Source organism: Ambystoma mexicanum, chromosome 5p, assembly GCF_040938575.1.
Source record: "Ambystoma mexicanum isolate Mex_15411 chromosome 5p, UKY_AmexF1_1, whole genome shotgun sequence".
Lineage (NCBI taxonomy): Eukaryota > Metazoa > Chordata > Amphibia > Caudata > Ambystomatidae > Ambystoma > Ambystoma mexicanum.
The window spans coordinates 30,387,468-30,413,494 of record NC_090930.1 but is presented as its reverse complement, the minus strand read 5'-3'; the positions used below and the strand labels follow the sequence as shown (position 1 = coordinate 30,413,494).

Sequence of the window (26,027 nt, the reverse complement as noted above, 5' to 3'; positions counted from 1 at the left end):
GCCCCCCCCCCCTTGTTGAGGTAGTGCATGGCCACTGTGTTGTCCGTCAGGATCAGGACACTCTTTCCTCGCACAGTCGGCGGAAAAGCCTTCAGGGCTAGCCTGACGGCCATCAGCTCCAACAGATTGATATGGAGTCTGGACTCCAACGGAGACCAACGACCGCTGACTGTGAGCCTGTTGGCATGAGCTCCTCATCCCGTGAGGGATGCATCCGTCACGATCGTCACCTCCGGCCAGGGAAGCCAAAATGGAGCCCACTTCATCAAGTTGCCTTCGACGGCCCACCACAGAAGGTCCCGGGTGACCGAGGGCGGCACCTGAACCGGGTCCGACATCCTGCCGGAGGACTGCGACCATTGCATCTTGAGTGCCCACTGCAAAGATCTCATCCGCAGGCGAGCCTCTGGCACCAGAAGAATGCAGGAGGCCATGAGGCCGAGCAACCTCAAGAACTCGAACGCTGGGAGCGTCTGGGCATACTGAAACTTGTGCACCATCTGCTGAATGTGAAGAGCCCTCACCTGGGGAGGAAAACACTGCCCCCGGGAAGTGTCGAGCACTGCTCCGATGTACTGGAGCCGCTGTTTTGGCGTCAATCGGGACTTCTTTAAATTGAGGGAGAAGCCCAGCCTGTGAAGGGAGTGGCAGGTGACGGACAGATGATCCAGGACTTGCTCGGGAGAGCTCCCCCCGATCAACCAATCGTCCAGGTAGGGGTAGACTTGAATCCCCCCTTGCCTGAGATGTGCTACCACCACCACCATGAGCTTGGTGAAAACCCTCGGGGCAGAGGTCAATCCGAACGGCAGGACCCGAAACTCAAAGTGAAAGTCGCCAACCGCGAACCTCAGGTACTTCTTGTGCTTGGGATGGATCGGCACATGGAAGTAAGCATCCTTGAGGTCGAGAGACACCAACCAGTCCTGAAGCTGAAGGGTCTGGAGGACTTGAGAGAGAGTAACCATCTTGAACTTGTCCTTCCTGAGGAGCTTGTTCAAACCGCGCAAGTCCATGATGGGTCTCAATCCCCCGTCTTTCTTCGAAATCAAAAAATAAGGGGAATACCATCCATTGTTCCTCTCTGCTAAAGGCACCAGTTCTATGGCGCCTTTCTCCAGCAGGGCTTAAATTTCCTGCGCAAGGAGCGGATCCGGACTCTGCAAAGAGGTTCCCCGGTGGATTGTTGCGAGGCCTGTGCCGAAAGGGAAGACAGTAGCCGTGGGTTATGATTTCCAGAACCCACACATCTGAAGTAATGGCACGCCACTCTACACGATGCTGCGCCAGCCTTCCCCCAACCGGCGAACCATGGGACATGGCCTCATGACTGAGTGGTAGCGGCTGCAGCGTTACCTGAGGGTAAAGCGGCAACTGCCCGAGCAGCCTTGGCACCACGGGTACCCTGTCGTCCACCTCTGGTACCCCTGCGTTGGCCTCTGACTGCCAGCTCCTCTCGCTTTACTGAAGGACGAGTAATAGCGAAAGGAAACACCCCTCCATTGCTGTCCCCTAGGACGAAAATGCGGAGGTTGGCGAACTGCAGCGCCCAACGACTTCGCTGCAGCTTTTGAGGTCTGCAACCTCTCAAGGCTCTCCTCAGCCTTGCTGCCAAAAAGGTGTTCACCGTCAAAGGGCATGTTGAGGAGCCGGGACTGCACATCAGGAGCAAACCCCCGACTTCCGCAACCACGCAAACCTGCGTATCACGGTGCTCGCCGCCATGGACCTGCTGACCCATTCAGCCATGTCCTAACCCGACTGAACGGACTCGCACATGGCATCCTTACCATCCTGGACCATAGCAAGGAAACCATCCCGTTCGTCCCCTTCGGGAATATGTTCAGCCGGTAACGCAACACAGTTCCACAGAGTGTGTGTGAAACGAGACAAGGCACAAATGGGGTTGGCCGTCTGAAGCGCCATACCACCAGAAGAAAACACTTTCTTCGCCCAGCCATCAAAACGTTTGTTGTCCCTATCAGGAGGGATGGTAGGGTACGACACCTGCTTTGCCGGGGCCGCCTGTACCACCAAACTCTCCGGAGTGGGGTGCCTGGTCAAGTAGCAGGGGTCGCTACTGGCTGGACGGTATTTTCGCGACAAAGACCTGCCCACCGCCGGGAGACTCTCCGGAGCAGTCCAAGCCGCCGCCACCCTTCTCTGTAGAGCCATATGAAACGGCAGTACCGGGTCAGTTGGGGGACCAACATCAAGGATGTCCGTGAGATCATCCTGCACAAACTCCCCTGGGGGAGCAGACCATCCCAAGTACTCGGAAACCCTAGCCATAAGGCGCCGGTACGAGGAATCGGCATGAGAGCCAGGCTCAGGCCTACAAAACTCCACCTCCGAAGAGGTGTCCAGTCCACTGGCATCATGCAGTGACTGCCTCAAATCGTCAAACTGACTATGGCCCGAGACAATTTCATCGGGAACCTGACTAGGAACCAGGCCATCAGAATCCTCATCCACCTCCGAAATATATTCCAGGTGGCGAGAAGAGGGCACCCGAGAGTGCTTGCTCTTAACCAGAGCCTTCCTAGGGGGTTCTCCCGTGCCACAAGGTACCTCCGACACCCCGGCGTCTAGTGAATCGGCGCCGGCGTCGAGAGAACAGGCGCTGGCGCCGAGAGGTTTGGCGTCAACTTCAGATGCAGCGCCGACGGCGTCGACACAGTCCTCGAAGCCGGAGCTCCGAGCGTGTCCTTCGACAACCTGAGCGTCGACGACTTCCTCGGAGCCGGAGCCTCGAGAAAGCCTGTCGACGCCCTCGACGCCTCAGACGTCGATGTCTTCCTCGAAGACCTCACAGGTGCACACGGTCTCGAATGCGTCGAGGACCGGGAACGTCGAGAACGAGCCCCCTTGTCCGAACGGGACCTCTCCCGTGACTCGTGCCGACCACTCTTGCGAGCGGTGTGTCTCTCGACCTCTCACGACCGACCCCACTCAGGGGCGCGGACGGCTTAGTACCCTCCGACTCGAGAATCGCCAGCATTTTCTTCCCAAAGGAAGCCCATTCCTCCAGCGTCGCACGGCTGGTGGGGTAAGCGACGTGCCGGGTAGAGTCCTCAGAAGAGGACCTGGAAGACGACCGCTGTTGGCGCTTCCGAGAATGCCTCGAAGAGGCCGAGGAGTGGCGAGACCGACTCCTAGGAGACCCACAAGACTTCCGACGATGACGCGGAGAGTCTCCTCTCGAATCATCCGTCGAAAGCCCCGCACACTTCGACTTCCGGGGCTTGGACACCCGACCTACCGACAACAACTTCTTACGTTCACGTAAGGCTTTGGACGTGAGCGACTGGCAGTCGATACAGTCATCCGTGTCGTGAGGCACCAGAGGCAGGCGTCGTGCGAGTCCGTCACCGACATCTTGGACCCACACTCACCGCACTTCTTGAAGCCCGGACGCGGGGTCGAAGACGAAGTAGAAGACATCTTCACACGAAGGAGATTCTAACAAAAAACGAACAGGTTCGAAGAACCGAGAAGAACAGAACTCCAAAGAGTCAAGGCGGTAACCTAGATTCACGAAGCAACACGTTCGCGTAAAAAACGGACTGAGGCTACGGGCGTCATGCGTCCTACTTATCACATCGGATGACGTCGGAGGAGCTCCTCGACGACGGCGCATCGACGCAGGACGCAGAAAAAAGTTTCCGAAGCAGCACAGAGGACCCAATCCCCTCGAAAGGGTTTTACTTACCTTGAGTTAGCTGTGTGCCATCCTAAAATAAGTTGGAAGAGTTTCTGCTTATCTCAATCTGTTTCTCACTGATCTGAAAAGCACCTCTAATATTACATCCTTAAGTTTTACTCACCTAGTATAACATTTCACAAAAATAGAGGTTTTTACTGTACTTCGAATAAGTGTTCCACTATTCACGAAACTTACATTGTCCAGTGGACTGATTATGTGATTCATTGCTGAGCATCACGGTACAACTTTTAAGGTCTACTACCCTGGTATTACTTAATGTAATCTGAGAGTAACCATTGGTTTTACCCCAAGAATAGTTGTCTCTTATAATGAATATATTTAAAAAGGTTTGACTTCCCTAGAACGGTACAACTTTCTTTCATCTCGGATGTCTTCTCACCGCGTTTTTTACTGCAAATCTGTCAATGAAAAAAACTCACATTTTTTAGGGGGTTAGAATAATATATATTTGTGGTGTGGTTGTTCGGGAACATATGCAAAATAAAAGTGGATGGGGTTTTGGGAGGGAGCCCCCCCCCCCCCAAAAAAATAAATAAAAACACACAATGGGGTTTTCACTGAAACATTGGCAGTAAAAAACCCAGCAAAAAAACAACCCGTGATGAAATGACATAGAACCCCCTAGAACTACTGTTAGGTGTTCCAAATAAGGTCATATACTTTGGTCTATGTACCTTCAAGCGTTACGTTTCTTTTTTATAATGCGTTTATGACTTTGACCAGTATTTACCAAGACTTAACTTGGCCTAATTGTATTTAAAAATAAACCTTTATATTTTATAATACTTCTGGTTGTCAGCGTTTCTATTGATTCATGTGTGCGTTATAGATTCTTTGTGCTGGTCTACAGTCCCCTCTCTCTCTCCTAAGATAAGCCTGGCTGCTCGGTCTATGCTAGCATGAACGCAGGTGGTACAGCCTTATACTAAGTTGAGTATTGTACTGTCTCAGTTGAATGGTTTTGAAGTTCGGTAGAACTTCAGATAAACTGCTCTAACAGGCAGGAGCTGCCCTCTGGAACGGCCTCCCTGCCCCCTCTCTGACTTGAGCCAGATCTCCTTAAATTCAGGAAGCTTTTCAAGGCCTTCCTGTTAACCTCCTTCCGTCTCCCCTCCCATGCTAGTCCCCACCTGACGCTGTGACTGGTTGCCCTTGTCCCTTATGAGCCTCACCAGGGCCAGTCTTGAATGCATCCCTTTTACCAGCATTTGGCTAGGGGCAACCTTCCCTGACTAGCCTACTGAGACTGGTCCACTCATGTCCCGCACTAGTTGACCCCTACCAGTTTTCCCCTGGCACTTGCCCTCCTTGGCTCCCCTTAGCACTTGCGCAGCACCTAGGGGCCCCTTCCTCTTGCACTTCTCCCTTTCCCACCCCGATCAGTCCCCTCCCACTGCACTTCCATAATCCGAATGTCACAAGGCCTAGTAGTACTGTTATTTTCTCCACCCTCTACCCACCAACCCCCTCACCCCTCTACCTGGCAACACTTTCTGCCTTATAGGCGCCATACAAATGTTCAATAAATAAAATAAATAACCACTAAGAATAAACAGGTATTTAACTCCACAGTAACTATGCTATGAGACTCTGCAATAACTATCCACAATGTCAGACAAAATCATAATCCGAGGTCATCGACGCATGTGCGATCATGGGTACAGTGCACGTTACACTAGGGATAGAATTACAGATATGCCCTGTACACATTCCTTTTCGAACTTCAGAAACGTCATGAAAAATACTCAGCAGCTACCACTAGATGTCGGCCTATGCACAGCATGCGATTCTAAGCAGACCCACAAGCCTGAGAAATTAGAGTATTGTGTGCTATTCATACTTGCTAGTTTCTAAGGCCTAAATGACAATGCATTACTTACCGTAAAAGCATTTCTGATGGTTGTATCTGCTTAGATTCACATGCTGTGCATAGGTCCGACATCCAGTGGTCACTGCGAAGTATTGCATTTTGTTTTTCGTAGTCGAAAAGGGACGTCGACAAGGCTTGTCTGAAACACTATCCCTATAGTGACGTGCGTTGTACTCACAATCCCTCACGCGTCAAGGTCCCTCTGTTTGTATTTTTCTGCCCTGAGGGAGCCTTCTAGACGTGAGTGAGTACAGAAAAGAGATATAAAAGGAAGTCTATGTTCCTTCCATCCGAGCGGGGAGGAAGGGTGGGCGCATGTGAATCTAAGCAGATACAACCATCAGAAATGCTTTTACGGTAAGTAAAATCTGCTTAGAATCACATGCTGTGCATAGACTAGCGAGCAGTACCCGGAGTTGGCGGTGGGTTATGAGGAGGAACAGTAGAGAAAAGATGTCTTAATACTGCCTGTCCCACCTGGGAGTCAGATCTCGAGTGTGCATCTAGACAGTAGTGTTTTGTAAAGGTGTGCACAGAACTCCAAGTAGCCGCTTTGCAGATGGACTCAAGGGAAACATTTGCAATGAATGCTATGGACGCCCCCGTGCCTCGAGTAGAGTGTGCTCTTGGCTTAAAGGGCAGTTCTCTCTTAGCAAGAGTATAGCAGAGTGATGCATTGAACAATCCATCTAGAAATAGTGGACTTTGAAACTGCATCCCCCTTCTCTTCCTGCTGCCACCGAGACGAAGAACTGATTAGTCTTCCTCAGTGGTCTGGTTCTTTCCATGTAGAACATGACCGCTCTGCGCACATCTAGTGTGTGCAGACTTTTTTCGCCAAAGTTAGAAGGATTTTGAAAGAACGTTGGTAGTTCTATAAACTGGTTTACGTGGAATTTCGAGATGAATTTCGGAGCAAACCTTGGGTGCGTGCGTAGAACCACCTTATCTCTGTGAACTGTAACAAAGGGGTCTAGAACAGAAAGAGCCTGTAGTTCACTTACTCTCCTGATGGAGGTGATAGCTATTAGAAAAGCAGTCTTAAGAGTGATGTCTTTAAGAGATGCTTTGTGCATGGGTTCAAATGGTGAGCCCATGAGTCTGGTAAGTACCACGTTAAGGTCCCATCCGGGAGCTGGGTCAGCTATCGGGGGGTGTATTCTCTTTACTCCCTCCATGAAGGCCTTTATAACAGGGATCTTCCACCCCGACACTGAGTTGGGAAGTGGTGTATGCAGAAAGTGCCGCTAGGTGGACTTTAATGGAATTGAACACTAGACCTGAATCCAATAAATGGGTCAGGTATAGAACAATATGTGTGGGAGAGCAGTCTGCACCAGATGACAAATCTCTTCCACTTGCTAGAATAGCAGTGGCGAGTGTTAGGTTTTCTGGCTTCCCTGAGGATGTCCATGCATCTCTGTGGGAGCTGAAGATGTCCAAATTCTATGATCTCAGGAGCCAGGCTGCTAAGTTCATGTTCTGGGGGCATGAATGCAGAGTCCTGCCCTTGTCTTGTGACAGCATGTTGTACGGGCAGGGGAGTTTCACTGGGGGAGATAGAGACATCTCCATCAAGTGAGCGAACCATGGCTGTCGGGCCCACATTGGGGCCACCAGTATCATGGTCACTTGTTCCTGGTGCATCTTGTGCACCACCTTGTTGAGAAGGGGAGTCGGGGGGGAAAGCGTAAACAAATTTCCCTGACCATTGCATCGACAGTGCGTTGCCCTTGGATTGGTTCTGGGGGTACCTGAAGGCGTAACTTTGGCATTGTGAGTTCTCCAGGGTTGCGAACAGGTCTATTTCTGGGAATCCCCATTGTGTGAAGACGTCGAAGACGATGTCTTCGTGCAGTCGCCATTCGTACTCTTCGGGCAGGGGGAAATCTCTGCTGAGTTTGTCTGCCAGCAGATTGAGTTCCCCTGGTACATGTTGTGACAGTAGGAACATGTTTTGTTTGAGAGCCCACTTCCATATATTTTGGGCCAGTTTGGACAGTCCTGGAGAGTGGGTGCCCCCCTGCTTGTTGATGTAGTACATAGCTGTGGTGCTGTCTGTAAGGACCATCACTGTCTTGCCTTGTAGGTGTTCCTGGAAGGCTTTTAGCGCCTTGCACACAGCTAGTAGCTCCAGTAGATTTATATGTTTGGATGCTACGTTCGGAGTCCACACTCTGTGAGCAGTTTGATGGTATAGGTGAGCCCCCCATCCTGTGAGGGATGCGTCTGTGGTTAGAGTGGCTTCCGCCGCGGGTGTGGTAAAGGGTTTCCCTCTTTCCAGGTTTTCCTTTGTCCACCACCGTAGCGAGAGAACCAAGGCCTGCGAGACCACCACTAGATCGTCCCATAGTCCGCTGGCCTGACACCACTGGCTGTTAAGCCACTCTTGGAGTGGGCGCATGCGCAGGTGCGCGTGAGGTACCAAATAAATACACAACGCCATCATGCCTAGCAAGCGCATTGCTTTGCGTACCGTCACCTCTCGACCGGCCACATATTGAGGGATCTGAAACAGCATGTTTTGGACCCTCTCGTTGGAGGGGAAGACGAGGCCGTCCTTTGTTTGAATTAGAGCACCTAGGAATTGTTTGATCTGGCTGGGGTCTAGGCTGGACTTCTTTTCGTTGATGGAGAAGCCCAGCTGGAACAAAAGGTCTACAGTCTTTTGGGTATTGTAGAAGCATGTTTCGCAAGAATCCCGTTACAAGCCAGTCGTCGAGGTAAGGGTAAACTGGGATGGACAACCTGAGCAGGTGGGCCGCTGCCACTGCCAGTACCTTCGTGAATACCCTTGGTGCAGATGCTATGCCAAAGGGTAGCACTCTGAACTGGTAGTGTTTGCCCTCTATCATGAACATGAGGTATTTTCTGTGCGCTGGCAACATTAAAATATGAAAGTATGCATCTTTCATGTCTAGTGTTGTTATGTAATCTCCCTGTGATAGCAGTGGGATCACTTCCTGTAAGGTCACCATACGAAACTTCTGGGGTTTGACAAACTTGTTCACTGGGCGCAGATCTAATACAGGGCGCATGGTTAGATCCTTTTTGGGTACAAGGAAGTACACTGAATAAATACCTTCCGTTACCTGAGATAGAAGCACAACCTCTATGGCTCCTTTTTCCAGCAGTTGTTCTACTTCTTGGAGAAGGATGGCAAGGTGTTCTGGTGTCATGCGTCGACCCCTCGGGGGTCTATGTTGGGGAACCGTTGAATTTGATGCAGTATCCGTGGGCTACGGTGGAAAGTACCCAGCGGTCTGACGTTATTCCCTCCCATGCTGGAAGAAAGGATGTTAGCCGGCCCCCGACCGGTGTTGCATGGGAGGGGACGCGAATCTTTGCGTCACTTGGTGTTGTTGGGGGCTTGGGAGCCTCTGGGGGTGGACCTCCGACCTCTCCCTTTGCCACGCCGCTGGCCTCTTTGGCTGTACTGCCCACTATTGGTCTGGTAATTGGTGGCAGGGTACTGTTGCTGCTGATTCTGCTGTTGGCGTTGGCCACGAAAAAAGCGTTTGTTGCCATAGCCGCGTCTGGTAGTGGGCTTAGAGATCTGGTCAAGAGTTTTGATAGTATCGAACTCTTTTTTAGCCATCTCCAGAGCCTCATCCACCGCTTTCCCGAAGAGGTTTGAGTCTTCAATAGGTTTATTTATTAAAGACGCCTGTGTCTCCGGTTTGAACCCTGAGTTACGCAGCCATACATGGCGTTTTAGGCGTATTCCCTGAACCAGGGAACGTCCCGCTGTCTCTGCAGCATCCAGAGAGTTCTTCACAATGCTCTGGTTGACCTGGGTTCCTTCGCCAATAGTTGATAGCAGGCGTGTCCGTAGTGGTTCCGGCGCTTCTTCGGCGTCTTTGCGCAGCTTGGCCCACTGCGCGTCCGCGTAGCTAGCTAGCTAGCTAGCAAAGAATTGTTGTTCGCAATTCTTGCCGAAAAGGCAGCTGAGGATGTGACTCTCTTTCCAAGGGCATATAATCTCTTGCCCTCCTTGTCAGGTGGTGCCTCGCTGGTGGACAGCGGCACCCTTGCCCTCTTCCTTGTATTAGTTACTACAAGAGAGTCAGGAATAGAATGTCCCCTGACGTACAGCGGGTCTGAGGGTGAAGGAGTGAAAAGTTTTTCAATTCTAGGATTAACTCCTCTGATTAGAGCGGGCGTGGAAAGCGAAGGGATGATTCTTCTCTTCACTGAAGCGAGGGGAATGGTCTGGCTGACCGGGGTTTCTCCTTAATTACTCTTTCCACAAAGTCTATTTCAGGAGAGATCTCCCCAGTGTCCAGTTCGAAATGTGCTGCTGCTCTGCGCAACAGGGCATTGAATGTGGGCTGATCGTCTATGGGAGACGTGTTCCTAACAGGTGAATTGTCAGGAGGATTTAGGTTCAGGACATCAGTGTCCGAATATACTGATGGGGATTGCCAGGGATGAGAAGGCCCTTCTTCTGGATTTTCTCCGAAGCCTTCTCCTACCATGTCTGGGCTGTCTTCCAGAACTTCCTCCTGGTTCTGTCCCTCTTCATCGTCCACAAATTCATCCTCCTCCTCCAAGTATTGTTCCTCACCAGTGAGGTCATACACATTATGGAAATCTGAGGCTGTGTCCTGCTGGGGATTGAATAGTCTCGGATATTTAGCCCTGGGGTCCTCCTGAGGCCCTTCTCTTGTCCTCTTGGGAGTGGGAGGGTTCTGGGTCTTCAGAAACCTGTCAATGCAGAGATGGAGCCTTTACATGGTCTCATGGGGTACCCCTGAGCGGTCTAGCGGGGGAAAATTAGTGTCTTCTAGCTGAAAACGGCTCGACCTCTCCCATAACGTCGAGGAAAGTGTCCCGTCGCCTTCCGAAAAGCCTTCCGGTGTGCTGGGGTTCCCCCCGACTGAAGGGGGTAGTCCCTGTCTTTCTTCGGGCTTTTTCGGCGTGTCTTTTGACCTTTGCGTAGCGCTCGACGTCTGCTGGTGCGCGCCAGCCGATGGTTTGGGGGCAGCGCCCTTATTTGCCGAAAGCCCAGTCGCTGGTCGCGGCTGCGAGAGGGGCTTCGAACCTGAACGGTTCCTCCTTGGGCGCCGATGCTTTTTGTCTTCGACGAAGAAGAGCCGTGGGTTGTGTGCTTATGTGTGGTATCGTGTGCGTCAGTGTCGCCGGGGTGTTCATCCCCATAAGCAGGGCGTGAGCCGAGCCCGTCGGGGCCGGGGACAGACGACGAAGAACGCGAGCGCTCTTTAGAGGGGTCTACGACTTCCGTAGCGGAGGTCGTGTTATCACGTTCCTCGTCACGGTCGGTGGTAGCAGCGGCGGGTGAGGAATCGGCCTTCGACATAGCGTAGGCAGCCCACCTCTTGACCCTACGGTCTTTTAGAGTCTTTGGCTTAAGAAGCCGACAAGCCGTGCAACCCTCCTCTTTGTGATCGAGGGGCAAGCAGCGGTTACACCGTGAATGCTTGTCCTTCCAAGTAAACTTGCCCTTGCAACGCGGGCAAAACCCAAAGGGTGTCCTCTCCATAGCCAAGGCAGTAAATCGTGATAACGACCCCAAGGGAAAAGAAAGGGAAAGGCATTCTCAGAAAGGAAACAGATGTCCCACGACCCCACTCTCCCTACTGTATTTGGCCTGCGAGGCCAGGCCACGTGTTCGGCAACGCCGAAGTATCTCCTCCGCTCGTCCCCTCCGTCGAAGATCTTGCTCGGCGGAGAAACAGCTTCACAACTGCGTCGAGGGAGGGATCTATGTGTTATATATTAATAGGAAAACGACCAAAGGTCGAGGAGATGAAATCTGCAATGTCTCTCGAGGAGCTCCGCGTAAAGGCGACCAGTAGCTGGGCGGAAAAAAACAATCTGAGGGACCTCGACGCGTGAGGGATTGAGGGTACAACGCACATCACTATAAGGGTTAGTGTTTCAGACACGCCTTGTTGACGTCCCTTTTCGACTACGAAAAACAAAATGCAATACTCTGCAGTGACCACTGGATGTCGGACCTATGCACAGCATGTGATTCTAAGCAGATTAACAATCAGAAAAATGACTATTTTTATAACCAACTGAGCTGAACAACTGCGATTCTGTGTCAACTCTTTGAAGGCCCCTGACCTCACTCACTCTCCAGAGACGAAGCCTTACTGCTTTCCATGGCTACGTTGATTGTTAGGCAAGAATGTATGCAGTACCCTTTGGGTGCACTACAACAACCCTGACCACCTGGCAATAGGAACCCAACCTTTTGTATAAGTCTGTACTATTAGGGTTTTAAACATCCTAGGGTAAAAATGTGGCGCTTGGACAGTGTGCACAAGGGTGACAATACCAGAAGGCAAAAAGGGCTCCAAAGGCAAGGGACCAGAAGTAGTCCCACTGGTCAAAAAAAAATAAAAAATAATAGGTATCTGATCAAAAGATCTAGAGGGAATAGCAAAACATTGAGGGGCCCTAGAAAACGAAATCTGTTATGCAAGAGGGTCCATCCAGTTTGGTAAGATGCCCTCGTTATGAGCAGGGGCACTGACGAATATGGCCCGTAATTAAGTATGAGTGGGTCACCTGGGTCACCGAAACCAAGGTAAAATCTCTGCCAATGAACAATTTCTATACTAACTTATGTGTTAAAAGGGCACTAAGGAAATTCAGAAAAAAGGGGACTGGTTAGGTGCACAATAAAGGACCACAAAATGAATGCTAAAGTCACTGAGGATGATCTGGACAGTCAGAACCTCACAGCACGTGATCTGAGCACAAGAATGCTAGTGTAAAATAAAGGTGGACTTCAGAAATCTGGTGTTGAGCGGTATACTCCATGTACTGTCCCAAAGAGCAGCCGTGTGTTTTTCAGAACAGTACTTTACAACACAAGTTTCTAGAGATCCCCGGAGTATGCAGGTATGCCGTAACTTATACACTGAATTACTAGCAGTGCCATACTATACAGCTGTGAGTGTACCTACCGCGTCCTTTTCTTTGCCTGGCTGGCGGGTAGTATCGGACGCTGATCATCTTTATGGTGCCTCTGCTAGTGCTGCACTTGCGCGACTGCCGCACAACATTCGTGAAGGACAGCTGCATGTGATCTTCTGGTGTCCGCAGCCCAAAGTACTTGGTGTTAAAGAACATGAGTGTGTTGAGGAGGACGAAGGGCGAATACACCCCAAGTTGCTTGCAGTCCCACAGGTGCTCCTCTTCCACCCGTGAGAACAAAAGACCTGAAAAACAAGCATACAAGTCACTAAGAGCAGCAATATATATATATGACTATAAACACTCATGCCCCCAGATCCCTTTCACTTCATTCATCTAGCCATTTCATAAAATAAGAGATGTTTTTTATAGCGCTTGACATTGCCTTGAAGAGATGTGCTGTCTGGGATTAACACATGCCCTAGTCACAACATACATTATAGAACAGTACATTGCATTACAGAGTAAGGACATTACAAAAATTCACCATTGCATGCAAATAACATTATTGCCAGATGAATTGTACTGCAACGTTCTAATTATCAATTTTAAAAGTTAGCAATGTCACTGAAAATGTGGTTGCTGGCACGGACAGAATTTGGCGTGGGACTCAACCAACTGATAAGCGTATGCTGTGTTACGGAGAATTTTCATTTCTGTGCCAATTCCCTTTAACCTTAGAGACCCTCAGCTCCTTTGTTGGACTCTGGGCTTTTTAATTTTTACTCCCGAGTGAGTGGGACCGTTTTCTCACTCACGTGTTTTCCTGACTAAGACGTTTTTATTGTTTTATGGAGTCTGGCAAACTCCATAGGCATCTGCTTTTGCATTGTGACACACCTCACCTTTTGTGCAGTTGAAAGTGAACCCCAATTTACAGGAGAACCCCTTGAATATTTTGTGGTACCCCTCTCATCACGCTCAAACCAGAGTAAATGCACCCCTCTATGGAATTAAGGCCATGAGTCTATCTTGCAAGAGATAAATTGAATCTGTACAGAAGTGAGGATTGACAAAGAACTCTGCCCCAGTGTGGTATATTCCGTCCCTCCACCAATCCCAGGTCCTGGAGACTGCTGCTGGGCCTGGGGCTTAAATACTCTTGACTTGGTCACTGGCAGAGCTCATCCAAAACGGTTCTTCCTTAAAATGGACCCTGCAATTCTTCTTTCTGGCATTGCTGGGTTCCGTTTGTCACAAGCTACAAAACATTGTCGCTCTTGTTTAGCATAATTCGCTATGTTATAAACATTCATACATAAACATCTTCCCGCCATTCTTGCAACACTTACACAACATAATTCTATTTGATCTGGTTCAGTAATTTCTACAAAAAACCCTTGTTTTCCTAGTACTCTGTATGTCATACATTGAATCTTTTTTAGTCTCCATTGGCTTGTGATGGACAGGAACAGCTGCTGAGTTACCTCATGCTCTCTGCCAGCCTGCAGTCTATTTTTAGTTCAGGCTGAATTCACTGTGCTTTGAGCAGAGCCAACTACAATTTAACAGTTTTAGAAATATATCCATCTAAATAGTTATTTGCACCTTATATTTCAATCCTAACTAACTTTCTTTAGTTAACCCCGCCCCCCCTCTACTCTTATAGTGCTTAGAAAACAGTTAACAGAAGTCTTGCCTAATTCTAAAGTGCTTGGAAAACGTGGGAATGAAGGAAAGCACTAGGCTCCTTCCCAACATTCCACCCATTCGTTACTTCTACAGTAACAAACTCATACACACCCCACATATCTACAACCCCAGAAATATTAGTTTGAGTTTCACCGTTTATTGTATGGCAAGGTGTCTTAGATCCCCCAATTGATAGCATCATCTTTGCACTATTAGGGACTATAGGAACACATCAGAGACCCCATTGGCACATGCAGAAGAGAAACAAGAAGAACACGATCATAGGAACCAGTATTTTTACTGCTGCCTTCAGCCATGGCCAGACCCAATCAAAAGCAAGCGATAGCCAATCTGTGTTCTGAACTCCATCTTTCTTCATTTCAACACCTAAATTGTGCACTGCCCCGATGACGTGGGATAGTGACCCATTCTCAGCATCCTCCGGGGGTACAAAAGTGCAGCAGCTGCTTGTACCCCAGTAGCCAAAAGTCTCTGCTGAGCTAAAAAGCCAATACTCGCAAGGTATTCCTCCGGGCTGTGCGGAACAGTCTTTTTGAGACAGTTTGATCTCTTCTTTCTTCCCCGCTGTTGAAATCGTCCCTTTTCTGGCAGCATACCAAATTCTTGTGTGATCTTCAAGCATCTTTCTGTTTTAGGTGCTACAGTGGCTGTTGGCACCTCGGCAGGCATTTCTTCTCCCTTCAGGTGTTCTTCCAGGATTACTACTAGCACTGAATGCAGGTTGAGCAGTGAACACCTGCGCCTCCAAGATGGTAGGAGTTGCAGGTAGGCTTGTCGGCCACAAACCCAGTAGTAATCAATCACCACTGCTGTACCTTTCGTCATACCAGGGATCACAGCGCACTGTGTTTGCGCCACCAGGCATTGTTCCTCCAATGCTAAAATAAAAGTTCAAAATATTTGGCTCTATCTGTTGCTTCTGGCTTCTTCATTGTTGCAATCCATGTCAGCCTTGTGATGTGTTGGGACCATATTTGCGCATACATAGTCCCTATTTGGGATATTGTTTCTCCACTGTACTCGATCAGCCCATCTGCCAGGCACATCACTGTGGTGTCCTGCCATTTGTCTTTGTCATTTGAGTAACCTCCCAAGGAAGAATTTGGTCATTGTAGACACTAGCGATATTTCGTGTTGCCATTACATACCGCTGGGCGCAGATCAATGCTCCTCAACTGCATGCTGTGTGCCTGGAATGTGCCCTTTATCCCTCATAGTGCAAGATGTGTGTGTGGAATTAAAAACCCTAGGAGCTCCTGATGTGTGCAAGGTAAGTGCACACAGGTAACAGCTTTCTTTGATTATATTCCTTCCTGCAATGTGCATATTAGAGTACCAGCTATTCAATGTTTCTACATTCTGGACGTCAGAAAAAGCCCCACGCATTATATAAATCATACGCCATTCATACTTCCTGTTTCATTCATCTAAGAAAACTTGTAGGAGTGGCTGGCAAAAACGTGACAGTTCCTAGAACAAATTACATTCGTCTTAATCTAATCCCTACATAACAGGTCGGTCAGAGGAAAGAAAGAAAGAAAGAAAGAAAGAAAGAAAGAAAGAAAGAAAGAAAGAAAGAAAGAAAGATAGGAAGAAAGAAAGATAGGAAGAAAGAAAGATAGGGAGCAAGGGGGAGGAGAAGGGGACGGGAGGGGGAGTCCCTTTTTCCACCAGGGCCGACTGGGTCCTGAAATTTGAAAAAAAAAAAATCTTAACAGAAAAAAACAAGAAAACAATGAAAATAGAAAGAAAAAGCAGGTGTGCCTCTGCACATTACCCTGGCATGGATCCTCAAAAATGTCTCTTCTTTGGCTATGCTCTTACTAAACTTTGCCTTGTCCTGGGTGCTCTTAGGACAGAGAGAGATGCACCAAATATCTAACTCCTATACGGACGGCGAGAGGAGTACAGAACACCACCTCATATGAACCTTTAAACCTGGGGCTGATCAGTGCCCCAGATAACAATGGTCCAGTTGTAATATGGACAATGCTGTGTATGGAACTATGGTCTTGCTTTCTACGGGGATGGTCACTATTTCTCTCCCCCCCCCTTTACTGTGTCCCACTACAGTCTGGTGTGCTTCCGTCCCCTGGTCAATTATTTAGGAATGAAGACCGCCTATGGCGCCAGAGTGTCTGTGGTGGGCAGGAAGTGAGGAAGGTGCCCACAACTCCCTGTGCTTAGACTCCTAAGAGACCCAAATGCACTCTGGCGTGATTGGCTGGCTGACTCTCCGGCAAGAACAGCCACCCTGCAGGGTGAGTGGCAGTTAGGCTGGAGTGAATGGGAGAAAACTGTTTAAAAGGCGAGTCTCTTGGCTTGGAAGACAGTCGAACACTGGAAAGAAGGAACTGAAGATGAGCTGGAAAAGGACGGCTGCTGCAACTACTGGACCGTTGGTTTGCCCAGTGGAGCCTTGCTGCAGTTCTGAATCGCCAAGTTCACCTCAACAGGGAAGCCTTTCAAGGACGACTTCTTCCTTTGAGTTAGTAGGACCAATCAACTCCTAAACCACCTGGACACCATTCTCTGAGCTGGTTGTATTTTCCTCTGAGTGCTGCAGGAAACTGAATAGCCAGGGAGAAGAACACCAGCTTGTGTGCTTGAAGACAGCTACCGAAATCTAAGAATTGCCAGTTTGCCAGCTTTGTGACCAGTCCCCATGCAGTGCAGGAGTATCCCCCCCGACGTCCTCACTCTTGTCCCCAAGACTAAGGCCCAGGAACAGTGAGATCTGCAGGAACCGCCAGGAACAGAAGTCTTCAGCTGCATATTGTTCTTCACAAGGTGGTACTGTGAAAACCCGACCAAGCACCTCTCAAAGCAAAAGTGTGTGGAACTTTGGCAACTTGCAGGCCTAGTCAGCTTGTGACCCAACAAATTAACCTTTCTTCCGTGAACTACTTCTGAGAACCGTGGCAAAGACTTTTCCGTTTTAATACCAGAACCGTTTTTACCTATACAAGACTCTAGTCCATTGACTTTGGCCTACCTATTGCACTGAATCAACTCCTCTGGTGAACACTATTTGCACTGTTTAAGAGTTACTGTAATATTCTTTTTATTAACTTATGCCTTTTTGCTCCTACTTCAAACGCTCTGAATGCCATTTTGGTCCTCCTTCAAAGTAGTTTAAATGTTTCAGAAACGGTTAGTGTGAAGTATGGGACAAGTTACTTACCTAACTGTTCTCCAGCATGGGTCTGGCATGGATTCACATGCTCATGAATATTCCCCGTCAGGCCGGTAATCCTCGGTATAGAAAAAAATCAGTATCAGTTTCGTTTCTGATCTGTCTTTCTCAGTAGTAACCAATCACTGGTCTCTGGGTCATACTGCCCCCAGCCAATGATGCCCTCTCCCTAAGCCCCGCCCCTGGCAGCCATCCTCAGATTTGGTAGCACGTGAAGTGGCAGTATGACCAAGTGAAGAGCTGCAGAGGGGTAGGCGGGAGGGTTTGCATATGTATCCATGCCAGACCCATGCTGGAGAACAACAGTTACAGTTAAGTAACTTGTTCCTTCTCCAGCATGGGGTCTGGCATGGATTCACCTGCTCATGAATATAAGAATACATAGCAGTATACACATGCACAACCACGGGAGGTGGCAAAAGGCTCAATATCAAGCAATACAACTCAACATTAAGCAACTCTTACCTCCTCACCAGGCTCACCTTAGGCGAACAGGTTGCGCAGCACTGCCGGACCGACTCTGGACTCCTCCCTGGAATCCCGGTCGACGCAGTAGAATCTCGTGAAGGTGTGCGTCGACCTCCACGTAGCAGCCCTGCAGATGTCGAGCAGGGGCACACCAGACAGGAACGCCGTAGTAGCAGCGATCGCTCTGGTCGAATGGGCCCTCGGACGGCCTGGCAACGGTCGGTTTGCCAACCGGTGACAGTGCATGATGCAGCCGGAGAGCCATCTGGAAATGGAAGTCTTCGAGAGAGCCTTCCCTTGATTCACAGGTCTAAAGTTCACAAACAGCTGTGATGTCTTCCGAAAACTCTTTGTGCGGTCCACGTAGAACTTCAGCGCTCTAGCTACATCCAGCGAGTGCAGAGTCCTCTCAGCCGGCGACGGGAAGAAAACTGGCAACACCAAGGGCTCGTTTAGGTGGAAGACCGACGGCACCTTGGGCATGAAGGAGGGGTGCGTTCTCAGCACCATCCTCGTGTCGTGAAAAGTCAAGTATTGAGGCTTGCAAGACAGGGCCTGGATCGCTCCCACTCGTCGTGCAGAGGTGATGGCCACGAGGAATGCTGTCTTCCATGACAGAAACTTCAATGGCACTGAATGCATAGGCTCGAATGGGGCCCTCCATGAGCCTAGTTAGCACCACTTTGAGCTCCCACGCCGGGGCAGGGGCCTTCACCGGCGGGAATGATCGGCACAGTCCTTTCATAAATTCCTTCACCAGTCCATGAGACCACAAGGACGCCTGTCCTGTAGTTCTGGTGTAACGTGAGACGGCAGCCAGATGTAACTTGATGGAAGCGTGAGATAGGCCAGCCTTGGCCAAAGACAATAGGTACGGCAATACTTGAGGGGCCGTAATCCGCAGGGGGTTAATCTTATGTGCACGGCACCAGACAGAGAACCTCTTCCATTTGTGTCCGTAGCACTTGAGAGTTGAGGATGCCCTGGCCTTCGCAAGAACCTCTCTGCAATCGTCCGGGATGTCGTATCCTCCAAACTCTAGTGCTGCAGGAGCCAGGCCTGCAAGTTCAGCGACTCTGGTTTGTGATGAAGAATGGCGCCTCCTTCTCTGGAGAGAAGATCCGCGTCCGTCGGCAGCTTGACTGGTGTGGACGCTGACAAGTCCAGAAGGTCCAGGAACCAGATCTGCCTCGGCCACGCCGGTGCAACGAGGATCATCCTGCACCGGGACCTCTTGAGCTGGTTGACGAGCCGGAGTAGCAACGGCGGGAACGCATAAAGGAACAGGGCGTCCGAGGGGAACGAGAAAGCATTGCCCATGCTCCTCGGTTGGGGAAACCTGTTGGCGAACCTCCGGCACTTGGAGTTCTCTGCCGTCGCGAAGAGATCGATCTGGGGTTCGCCCCATCGTTGGTCCACTTGATCCTGGCACAGTTCCCACTCGTGGCATGAGCGCAGCTCTCTGCTGAGTGAGTCGGCGATGGTGTTTATCCCTGCCAGATGAAAGGGTACCAGAAACAACCCTTGGGCGACGGCCGAATGCCACAGATCCTGGGCTTCCTTGGATAGGGCAGGGGACCTGGTTCCGCCCCGCTTCCGTATGTAAAACATTGTGGTGGTGTTGTCGGTGAAGATCCTCACCACCTTGCCCTTGAGGGACGGAAGGAAGGACCTGAGGGCCCAGAACACTGCACGGAGCTCCAAGATGTTGATGTGGAGTGTCTTCTCCTCTGGGAGCCAAAGGCCTCTCGCGTGGAGACCCCCGGTGTGCGCTCCCCAACCTTCCAGGGAGGCATCCGTCGTCACTGTCACCTGGTGGGCCGGGGCTAGGAAACCTGTTCCCGCCGTCAGATGAGAGCAGATACCCCACCATCGTATCGCGTGACGGAACGCTTTGTCGAGCGGGATCCTGTCCTCGAAGCTGCCCGTCGGCTGGATCCAGGGGGCGTCGAGGAATTCTTGCAAGGGCCGCATCCAAAGTCTGCAGTGGCGCACCAGATAAATGCAGGAGGACATCATTCCGAGGAGGGACTTGATAGACCTCACTCTGGCCACGTCCGTGGCCAGCAGACGTTGCACCTTTCCCAGGATGGTCCTTATCCTTTCCTCCGACGGTGAGGCCCGCCGCGCCACTGTCGAGCTGTGCTCCCAGAAACAGGGCGACTTGCGACGGGACCAGGTGGGATTTTGTAAAGTTGATGGAGAACCCCAGGTCCGTGAGCAGCTGGACGGTCTTCGCAGTGTGTTCCACGGCGAGCTCCCTTGTCCTTGCCCGTATGAGCCAGTCGTCCAGGTAGGGGTAGACGTGGATCCCCTGCAGGCGCAGCTGCGCCGCCACCGGTGCTAGGCACTTGGTGAAAACCCTGGGCGCCGATTTTAATCCGAACGGGAGGGCCTTGAACTGTTAGTGCCGCCCTTTGACCACGAACCTGAGGAACTTTCGGTGTCTCTTTAGAATAGGGATGTGGAAGTATGCATCCTCCAAGTCCAACGACGACAGGAAATCGCCCTCCTCCAGCTGTCCCAGCACGTGCTGGAGGGTGACCATCCGGAACTTCTGTGCCTTCATGTATTTGTTCAGTCGTTGCAGGTCCAGGATGGGACGCCATCCTCCTGTCTTCTTCTTTACGAGGAAGGAGCCCCGAAGCCGCTTTGGAACGAGCTCGATGGCACCTTTCCTGAGCATCACCCTTACTTCCGACAGCAGTTGAGGGACGTGATTTTCCTTCCTGGCTACGGGAGGAATGCGGGGGGGGGGCGACTTCTGGAACTCGAGGGCATGCCCCAGGCCCAGGGCGTCCAGCACCCAACGGTCGGTGAAGATGGACTCCCACACGCCGACGAAATTCTCAGCCGGCCTCCCACCGGGGTGCTTGGGCGGGGGCCCGACCCGACAGTCGGTTCAATCTTGCTTGGATGCCGCTTTGCCTCCTTGACCACCTTGGCGATGACGGCGGGATCCACCTGACTTGCCGCGTCCCCTGTAGGCCTCCTGCGACGAAGATCTTGCCGCTTGACGGTACGTAGAGGAGCTGCTGCCGGCTCTCTTGGAGGCACCCTGTCTGCCTCCGGTGCTCCGAAAGGACGGCCGTCGCTGTTGGAGCACACCCAGTGCACGGGCCGTCTCCGTGTCCGTCTTGATCGCCTGAAGGGACTCATCAACCGCCTTGCCAAAAAGGTTGTTCCCATTGAAGGGCATGTCCAAAACCTTGGTCTGTACGTCCTGGCGGAAATCCGTCGCCTTGAGCCATCCTCGTCGTCTCAGGCAAACGCTGTTGCCCAACTGACGGAAACCGGTGTCAGCGATGTCCGTTGCCACCATAATGGTGTGGTCCGAGGCAATCTCACCTTCCTGTAAGATTTCCAGGGCCTCGGCCCTCTTGGCGTCCGGAAGGAAGTCCAACAGAGGGGCGATCTTGAACCACAACTCCCTGTCGTAGCAGGCTACGATGGCCAGGGCGTTGGCCGCCTTGATGGTCGTAGCTGCAGATGAGATGACCCGTCGTCCCATTGCATCCAGCTTCCTACCCTCGCCGTCCGGCGGGGAGGTTGATGTCGAGGCCGATGCCCCCCCCCGCTTTCTTCTTGGCCGCCGCAACGACCGAATCCGGGGTAGGTTGCGCCCTAAGGCACAAGGGAGCAGCGTTGGGGACCCGGTACTTCTTCTCGTACCGGTCCCTCTTCGCAGGAGCCGTGGCAGGGTTCTTGAGGAGGGCGAGCCACTCATCCCAGATGTCATCAAGAAGCGGTACGGCGAGGACCGTCTTCCTTTTAGCCTTGCGCTGTTGGTAAAGGAACCCTTCCTTCTTTTCTTCGGGGCAGAGCTGGAAGAGCTTGGATGCCCTGGAAATCATAGCATGGAAGGATCCAATCTCGTCGGGCGGGGACGCCCAGGCAGGGGGCGACGGGGACACGTCCCGTCGTCGCCTCCGTCTTCATCCGTACCCGTCGTAGTCGTGTCCATGCCTGAATCATCCCCATGGGTAGTGGACCGGGGGGAAGGCAGAGAAGGCCACAGAGGCGGGAGAGGGGGGCCTAGGATGTGTCCTACTCCTCTCAAGTGGTGGGCTCTCCAAAGGTCCTGGCTCAGGTACCTCCGTCGGGGGAAGGGGCAACCTAGTCCTTATCTCCGAGCATAAGGACTGGATGGCTGACAAAATGGCCGCCAAGGTGTCCTGCGGTGCCGGAAACGACAGGAGCGAGGGCTCTTGAGGAGCCTCGTCTGCGACACCGTCGCTCTCGTAGTCGCCCTCGTCGGGATCCCTCCCGATGGTCTGGGCCTCTTCCATGACTTGGATGAGCTCCTCTTCAGAGGTCGTGTCCGTATCCACGATGGCCACCAGCCCCTCCCCCACCCTTTCCAACGAGGACTCCGTGGGGGTCTACTCGATGGGCCTGAAAGACGACTCCCTCCGTGGTGGCAGGGAGACTCTGGTACCTGAGGGCGCCTGGTGTAGCCTCCACAGGCTGAGCCAGGGCCGCGGCGACATCCTCAATCGAGGTCTTAGCAGGGTGAATTAAGGCCAACGTCACCTTCTGTACACCTGGGGCCTTCACCTTGGGGGGTGGGGCCGAGCCTCGCTCCCCCCTCTGCCGGAATCTTCGAGATCGACCGGGGCCTCTCCAGAAGCTTCGCCGGGTTCTCGGACTTCCTCTTACCCGAGCCAGAGCGTTGGCTCGTGGTTGATGGCGCCGGGGAGGATGCGCCCTGCCTGGCAGCCAAGGAGCCCGACCGTTCGACGCTCCCAATGCCCGCGGACTCGCGGTGCATAGCCTTTTGTTGGGCCCCCGTCGCCGGGGCACCCTCACAGGACTTAGAAGAACGCTCAGACTTCTTTTTCTTCTTCTCGCCTGGCGGGCTCTTACCTTCCAGCCAGTTGGCGAGACTGAGGTGGCGATCCTTCACGGTCCGCTCCGACATGTTCCCACAAACCGCACAGTCCTTTTTCTTGTGCGTATTGTCCTCATGGAGACAGAGGCATAACGAATGCTCGTCCTCCTTGAAAACGTTCTGAAGCTGGCATCCAGGGCAGGTCCTGAACAGCTTCCCGGGCGTCGAGATTCCTTTCTCCTGGGCCATGACCGGGGTAGGCCTCAGAACTTCTGGAATCCTCCAAAAGCGTAACTCGACGAAATCTTCACCCTTGAGGGGCGTAGAAACTCTGAAACGGATCCCCGTTGATCGGATGTAGACACGGTGGAGCTTGAGGCTCCATTTAACTGAAAAAATGAGAAAATCTCCTGAAAAAAGCGTGAAAACGCAGCAAAAGCTCGAGAGCTACAGCACGAGGACTCCCAACACTTGAAAGTGCGGTAAAAATCCGAGGATGGCTGCCAGGGGCGGGGCTTAGGGAGAGGGCAGTCATTGGCTGGGGGCAGTATGACCGAGACCAGCGATTGGTTACTACTGAGAAAGACAGATCAGAAACGAAACTGATACTGATTTTTTTCTATACCGAGGATTCCCGGCCTGACGACGGGGAATATTCATGAGCATGTGAATCCATGCCAGACCCCATACTGGAGAATTTAGTATATTTGTGTGATATTGATTGCCTCCTTTTAGTGAATGTTTTCTAACTGAATGTGTAATAAATTAAGATGTGTTTTACCAAGAAACCTTGAGTATAAATGTCCATCTGATCACTTGTGATTGTAGACCTCTGTGTAACATTACAAGCTCACATTCCCTCTTGAGATAAGTCTGGCTGCTCAGCTCGCTACCAAAAACGGTGTGGTACAGACTTATACCAAAGGTTGGTTTTGTTTACACCTGTAGTCCTAGTTGTATGTAGTGGTCCCAAAGGGTACTGCATACAAACTTTGCCTAACACCCCCACAAGGACGACTTCTCCCATTGAGTTGGTGGGACCAATCAACTCGCCACTAAGCCACCTGGATACCAATCTCGGAGCTGGTTGTATTTTCCCCAGAGTGCTGCGGGAAACCGAATAACCAGTGAGGGGGACACCAGTTTGTGTGCTTGACTACAGCTACCGGAATTGAAGATTTGCCAGTTGCCTGTTTTTGACCAGTCCGAGTACAGTGCAGGAGTCCCCCAACGTCCTCCCTCTTGTCCCCAGGACTGAGGCCCAGTAACAGCAACATCTGCCGGAACTGCCAGGAACAGAAGTCATCAGCTGGATTTTTTCTTCACTTGTAAAGGTACTTTAAAATCAGACAGAGTACTTACTCCTGGCTGTGAAAGTGCTTGAAACTTTCCCAACTCACCGGCCTAATCAGCTTGTGACCCAACATATGATTCATCTTGCTACAAACTATTCCTAAGAACTTTTGCAGAGACTTTTCTGTTCATCTACCAGAACTGCTTTATACTATCCGGCATTGACTTTGGCCTAGACTATTGAATTGACTCTTCTGGTGAACTCTAAAAATGTGCACGGTCCAAGAATAACTAACCTTTCATGTTCTAATAATCTTTGCTTTTTACTCCTCTTGAAAAGTATTTCTGAAATAGTGTTGAAGTGTATTTGTGTGCGATAAATCATTGCCTCCTTCTTATGAAGGATTTATAACTGACAGATACATCAATTAATAAGTATTTATCAAAGAAACCTTGAGTGTAAGAGTTTGTTTGAACACTTGAGATTGTAGACCTCTGTGTAACATCATTACAGCTCACATTCCCGCTTGAGATAAGCTTGGCTGCTCAGCTCCGCTACCGAAAACGTAGTCCTAGTTGTGTGTAGTGGTCCCAAAGGGTACTGCATAAAAACATTGCCTAACACTATGCTCTTAACTCATTGTCTATGTCTAATTGTGGACTCTCTGGGTACACTAATGCTACAGGCATATTAGAGCTTGTGGATGGGTTATATGGGAGGTGCCGCAGTTGCTAATCCTGATAATCCTGTTGACACTCTCTCTACCTCTGGAGGCTTATAGTCTGGGTTTGTACACCCTACTGCAGGTTTAGGCGTTATGAGGTATATCCCCTTACATTGGATCCCTTTTTCACCTTCCTGATCTTCCATATCCTCAACTATTTGACAGAGATCTACAATCTCTTCTCTTTTTTTGGACTTGTTCCCTTCATATTTTTCTGCTACAAAGATGGTCATTTCTGTAGCATGTTTGTTATGCGAGTCCTGCTCTGGCCAGACGCAGGACGACCCCCTTCCTTTGTTACTACTATCAATTGTTTATTTATTCTGTCACAACACAGTGGTAGAACCCTACGCATGTGTTTTATTGGAGTTTCTTCCTACATACGGAACACAACAAACCACCTAGCATTCAGGAAACTCCTCAAATCATGGCTCTTCACAGCGTAACAACAGTGACGCACTAGAATGGCCACCCCATTAAAACTACAACGGAAATAACACCAACCCCGGCCACTCTCATATGGACAAACACTGAACCCAAAGACCCGACCACACGACAGACCATAAGGTATCATTAGCATGGGAAATAGCCACAAAAGGAGACCTCCAGAGACTGATCACATACTCAGACCCAGACAAAAGCCCTAAATGTCTCACCCACTCCCCTCGGACGGACCATTTCCAAACGGGCAGACACATTTAGATAGAAAGTTTGAGAGGAGTCCGCTACACCAGCCCCAGCACCAAGGAGAAGAATAGACACAACCCAGATTAATCAATCCATCAGCATTAGAACACCTATAGAGCTGGCTACAATAGAACGTCGAGGAGCAATCATAACACTTACAAAGTGTGTTAGAACAGCACAGGGAGTGCCCCACATAAACCAAACCCTGCCAGGCGTAGCCCTTTTGCACAACCCAATGAAATTGGGAGGATTGGCGAGTGCAACACTCTGACAGATTTCTGAACTTCTGTTAACCTTCATACAAACCGACTGAGATAAGTCTGCAGAAATGCAGTTTTGTGTTACTCAACCATCTCTCGCACAACAACCCGCACAACACCGCAACAGATAAGCAACAACAGAGCACACGAGGACAGACATCGATCCAATACTCGCACCGAAGCTTAGCACCCGGTGTATACCGAGTTGAAGCTGCCAACAGAACACCACTCCTCTCACTATCCTACTCCCGCTTCACCTACTAACCCATCCCTCCCACCTTCTCATTTGCAGATCCGCCAGAGCGCCTGGGGACCAACTCCGTTGGTGACGGTGCGCGGTACAAATACCTTTAACATTTAACATAA

The 26,027-nt window shown here is 50.8% G+C and overlaps 1 protein-coding gene across 5 annotated transcripts in view; it reads right to left on the bottom strand.

Moving 5' to 3' along the window:
- ZMYM3 (zinc finger MYM-type containing 3) overlaps nucleotides 1-26,027 on the bottom strand; it is a 1,331,158-nt gene that overhangs the window by 174,076 nt on the left and 1,131,055 nt on the right. For all 5 annotated transcript variants that reach the window (XM_069612373.1, XM_069612372.1, XM_069612371.1 and 2 more), the window contains one exon: nucleotides 12,539-12,793. In XM_069612373.1, the coding sequence (XP_069468474.1) occupies nucleotides 12,539-12,793 (255 nt within the window). The remainder of the gene's footprint in view (nucleotides 1-12,538; nucleotides 12,794-26,027) is intronic.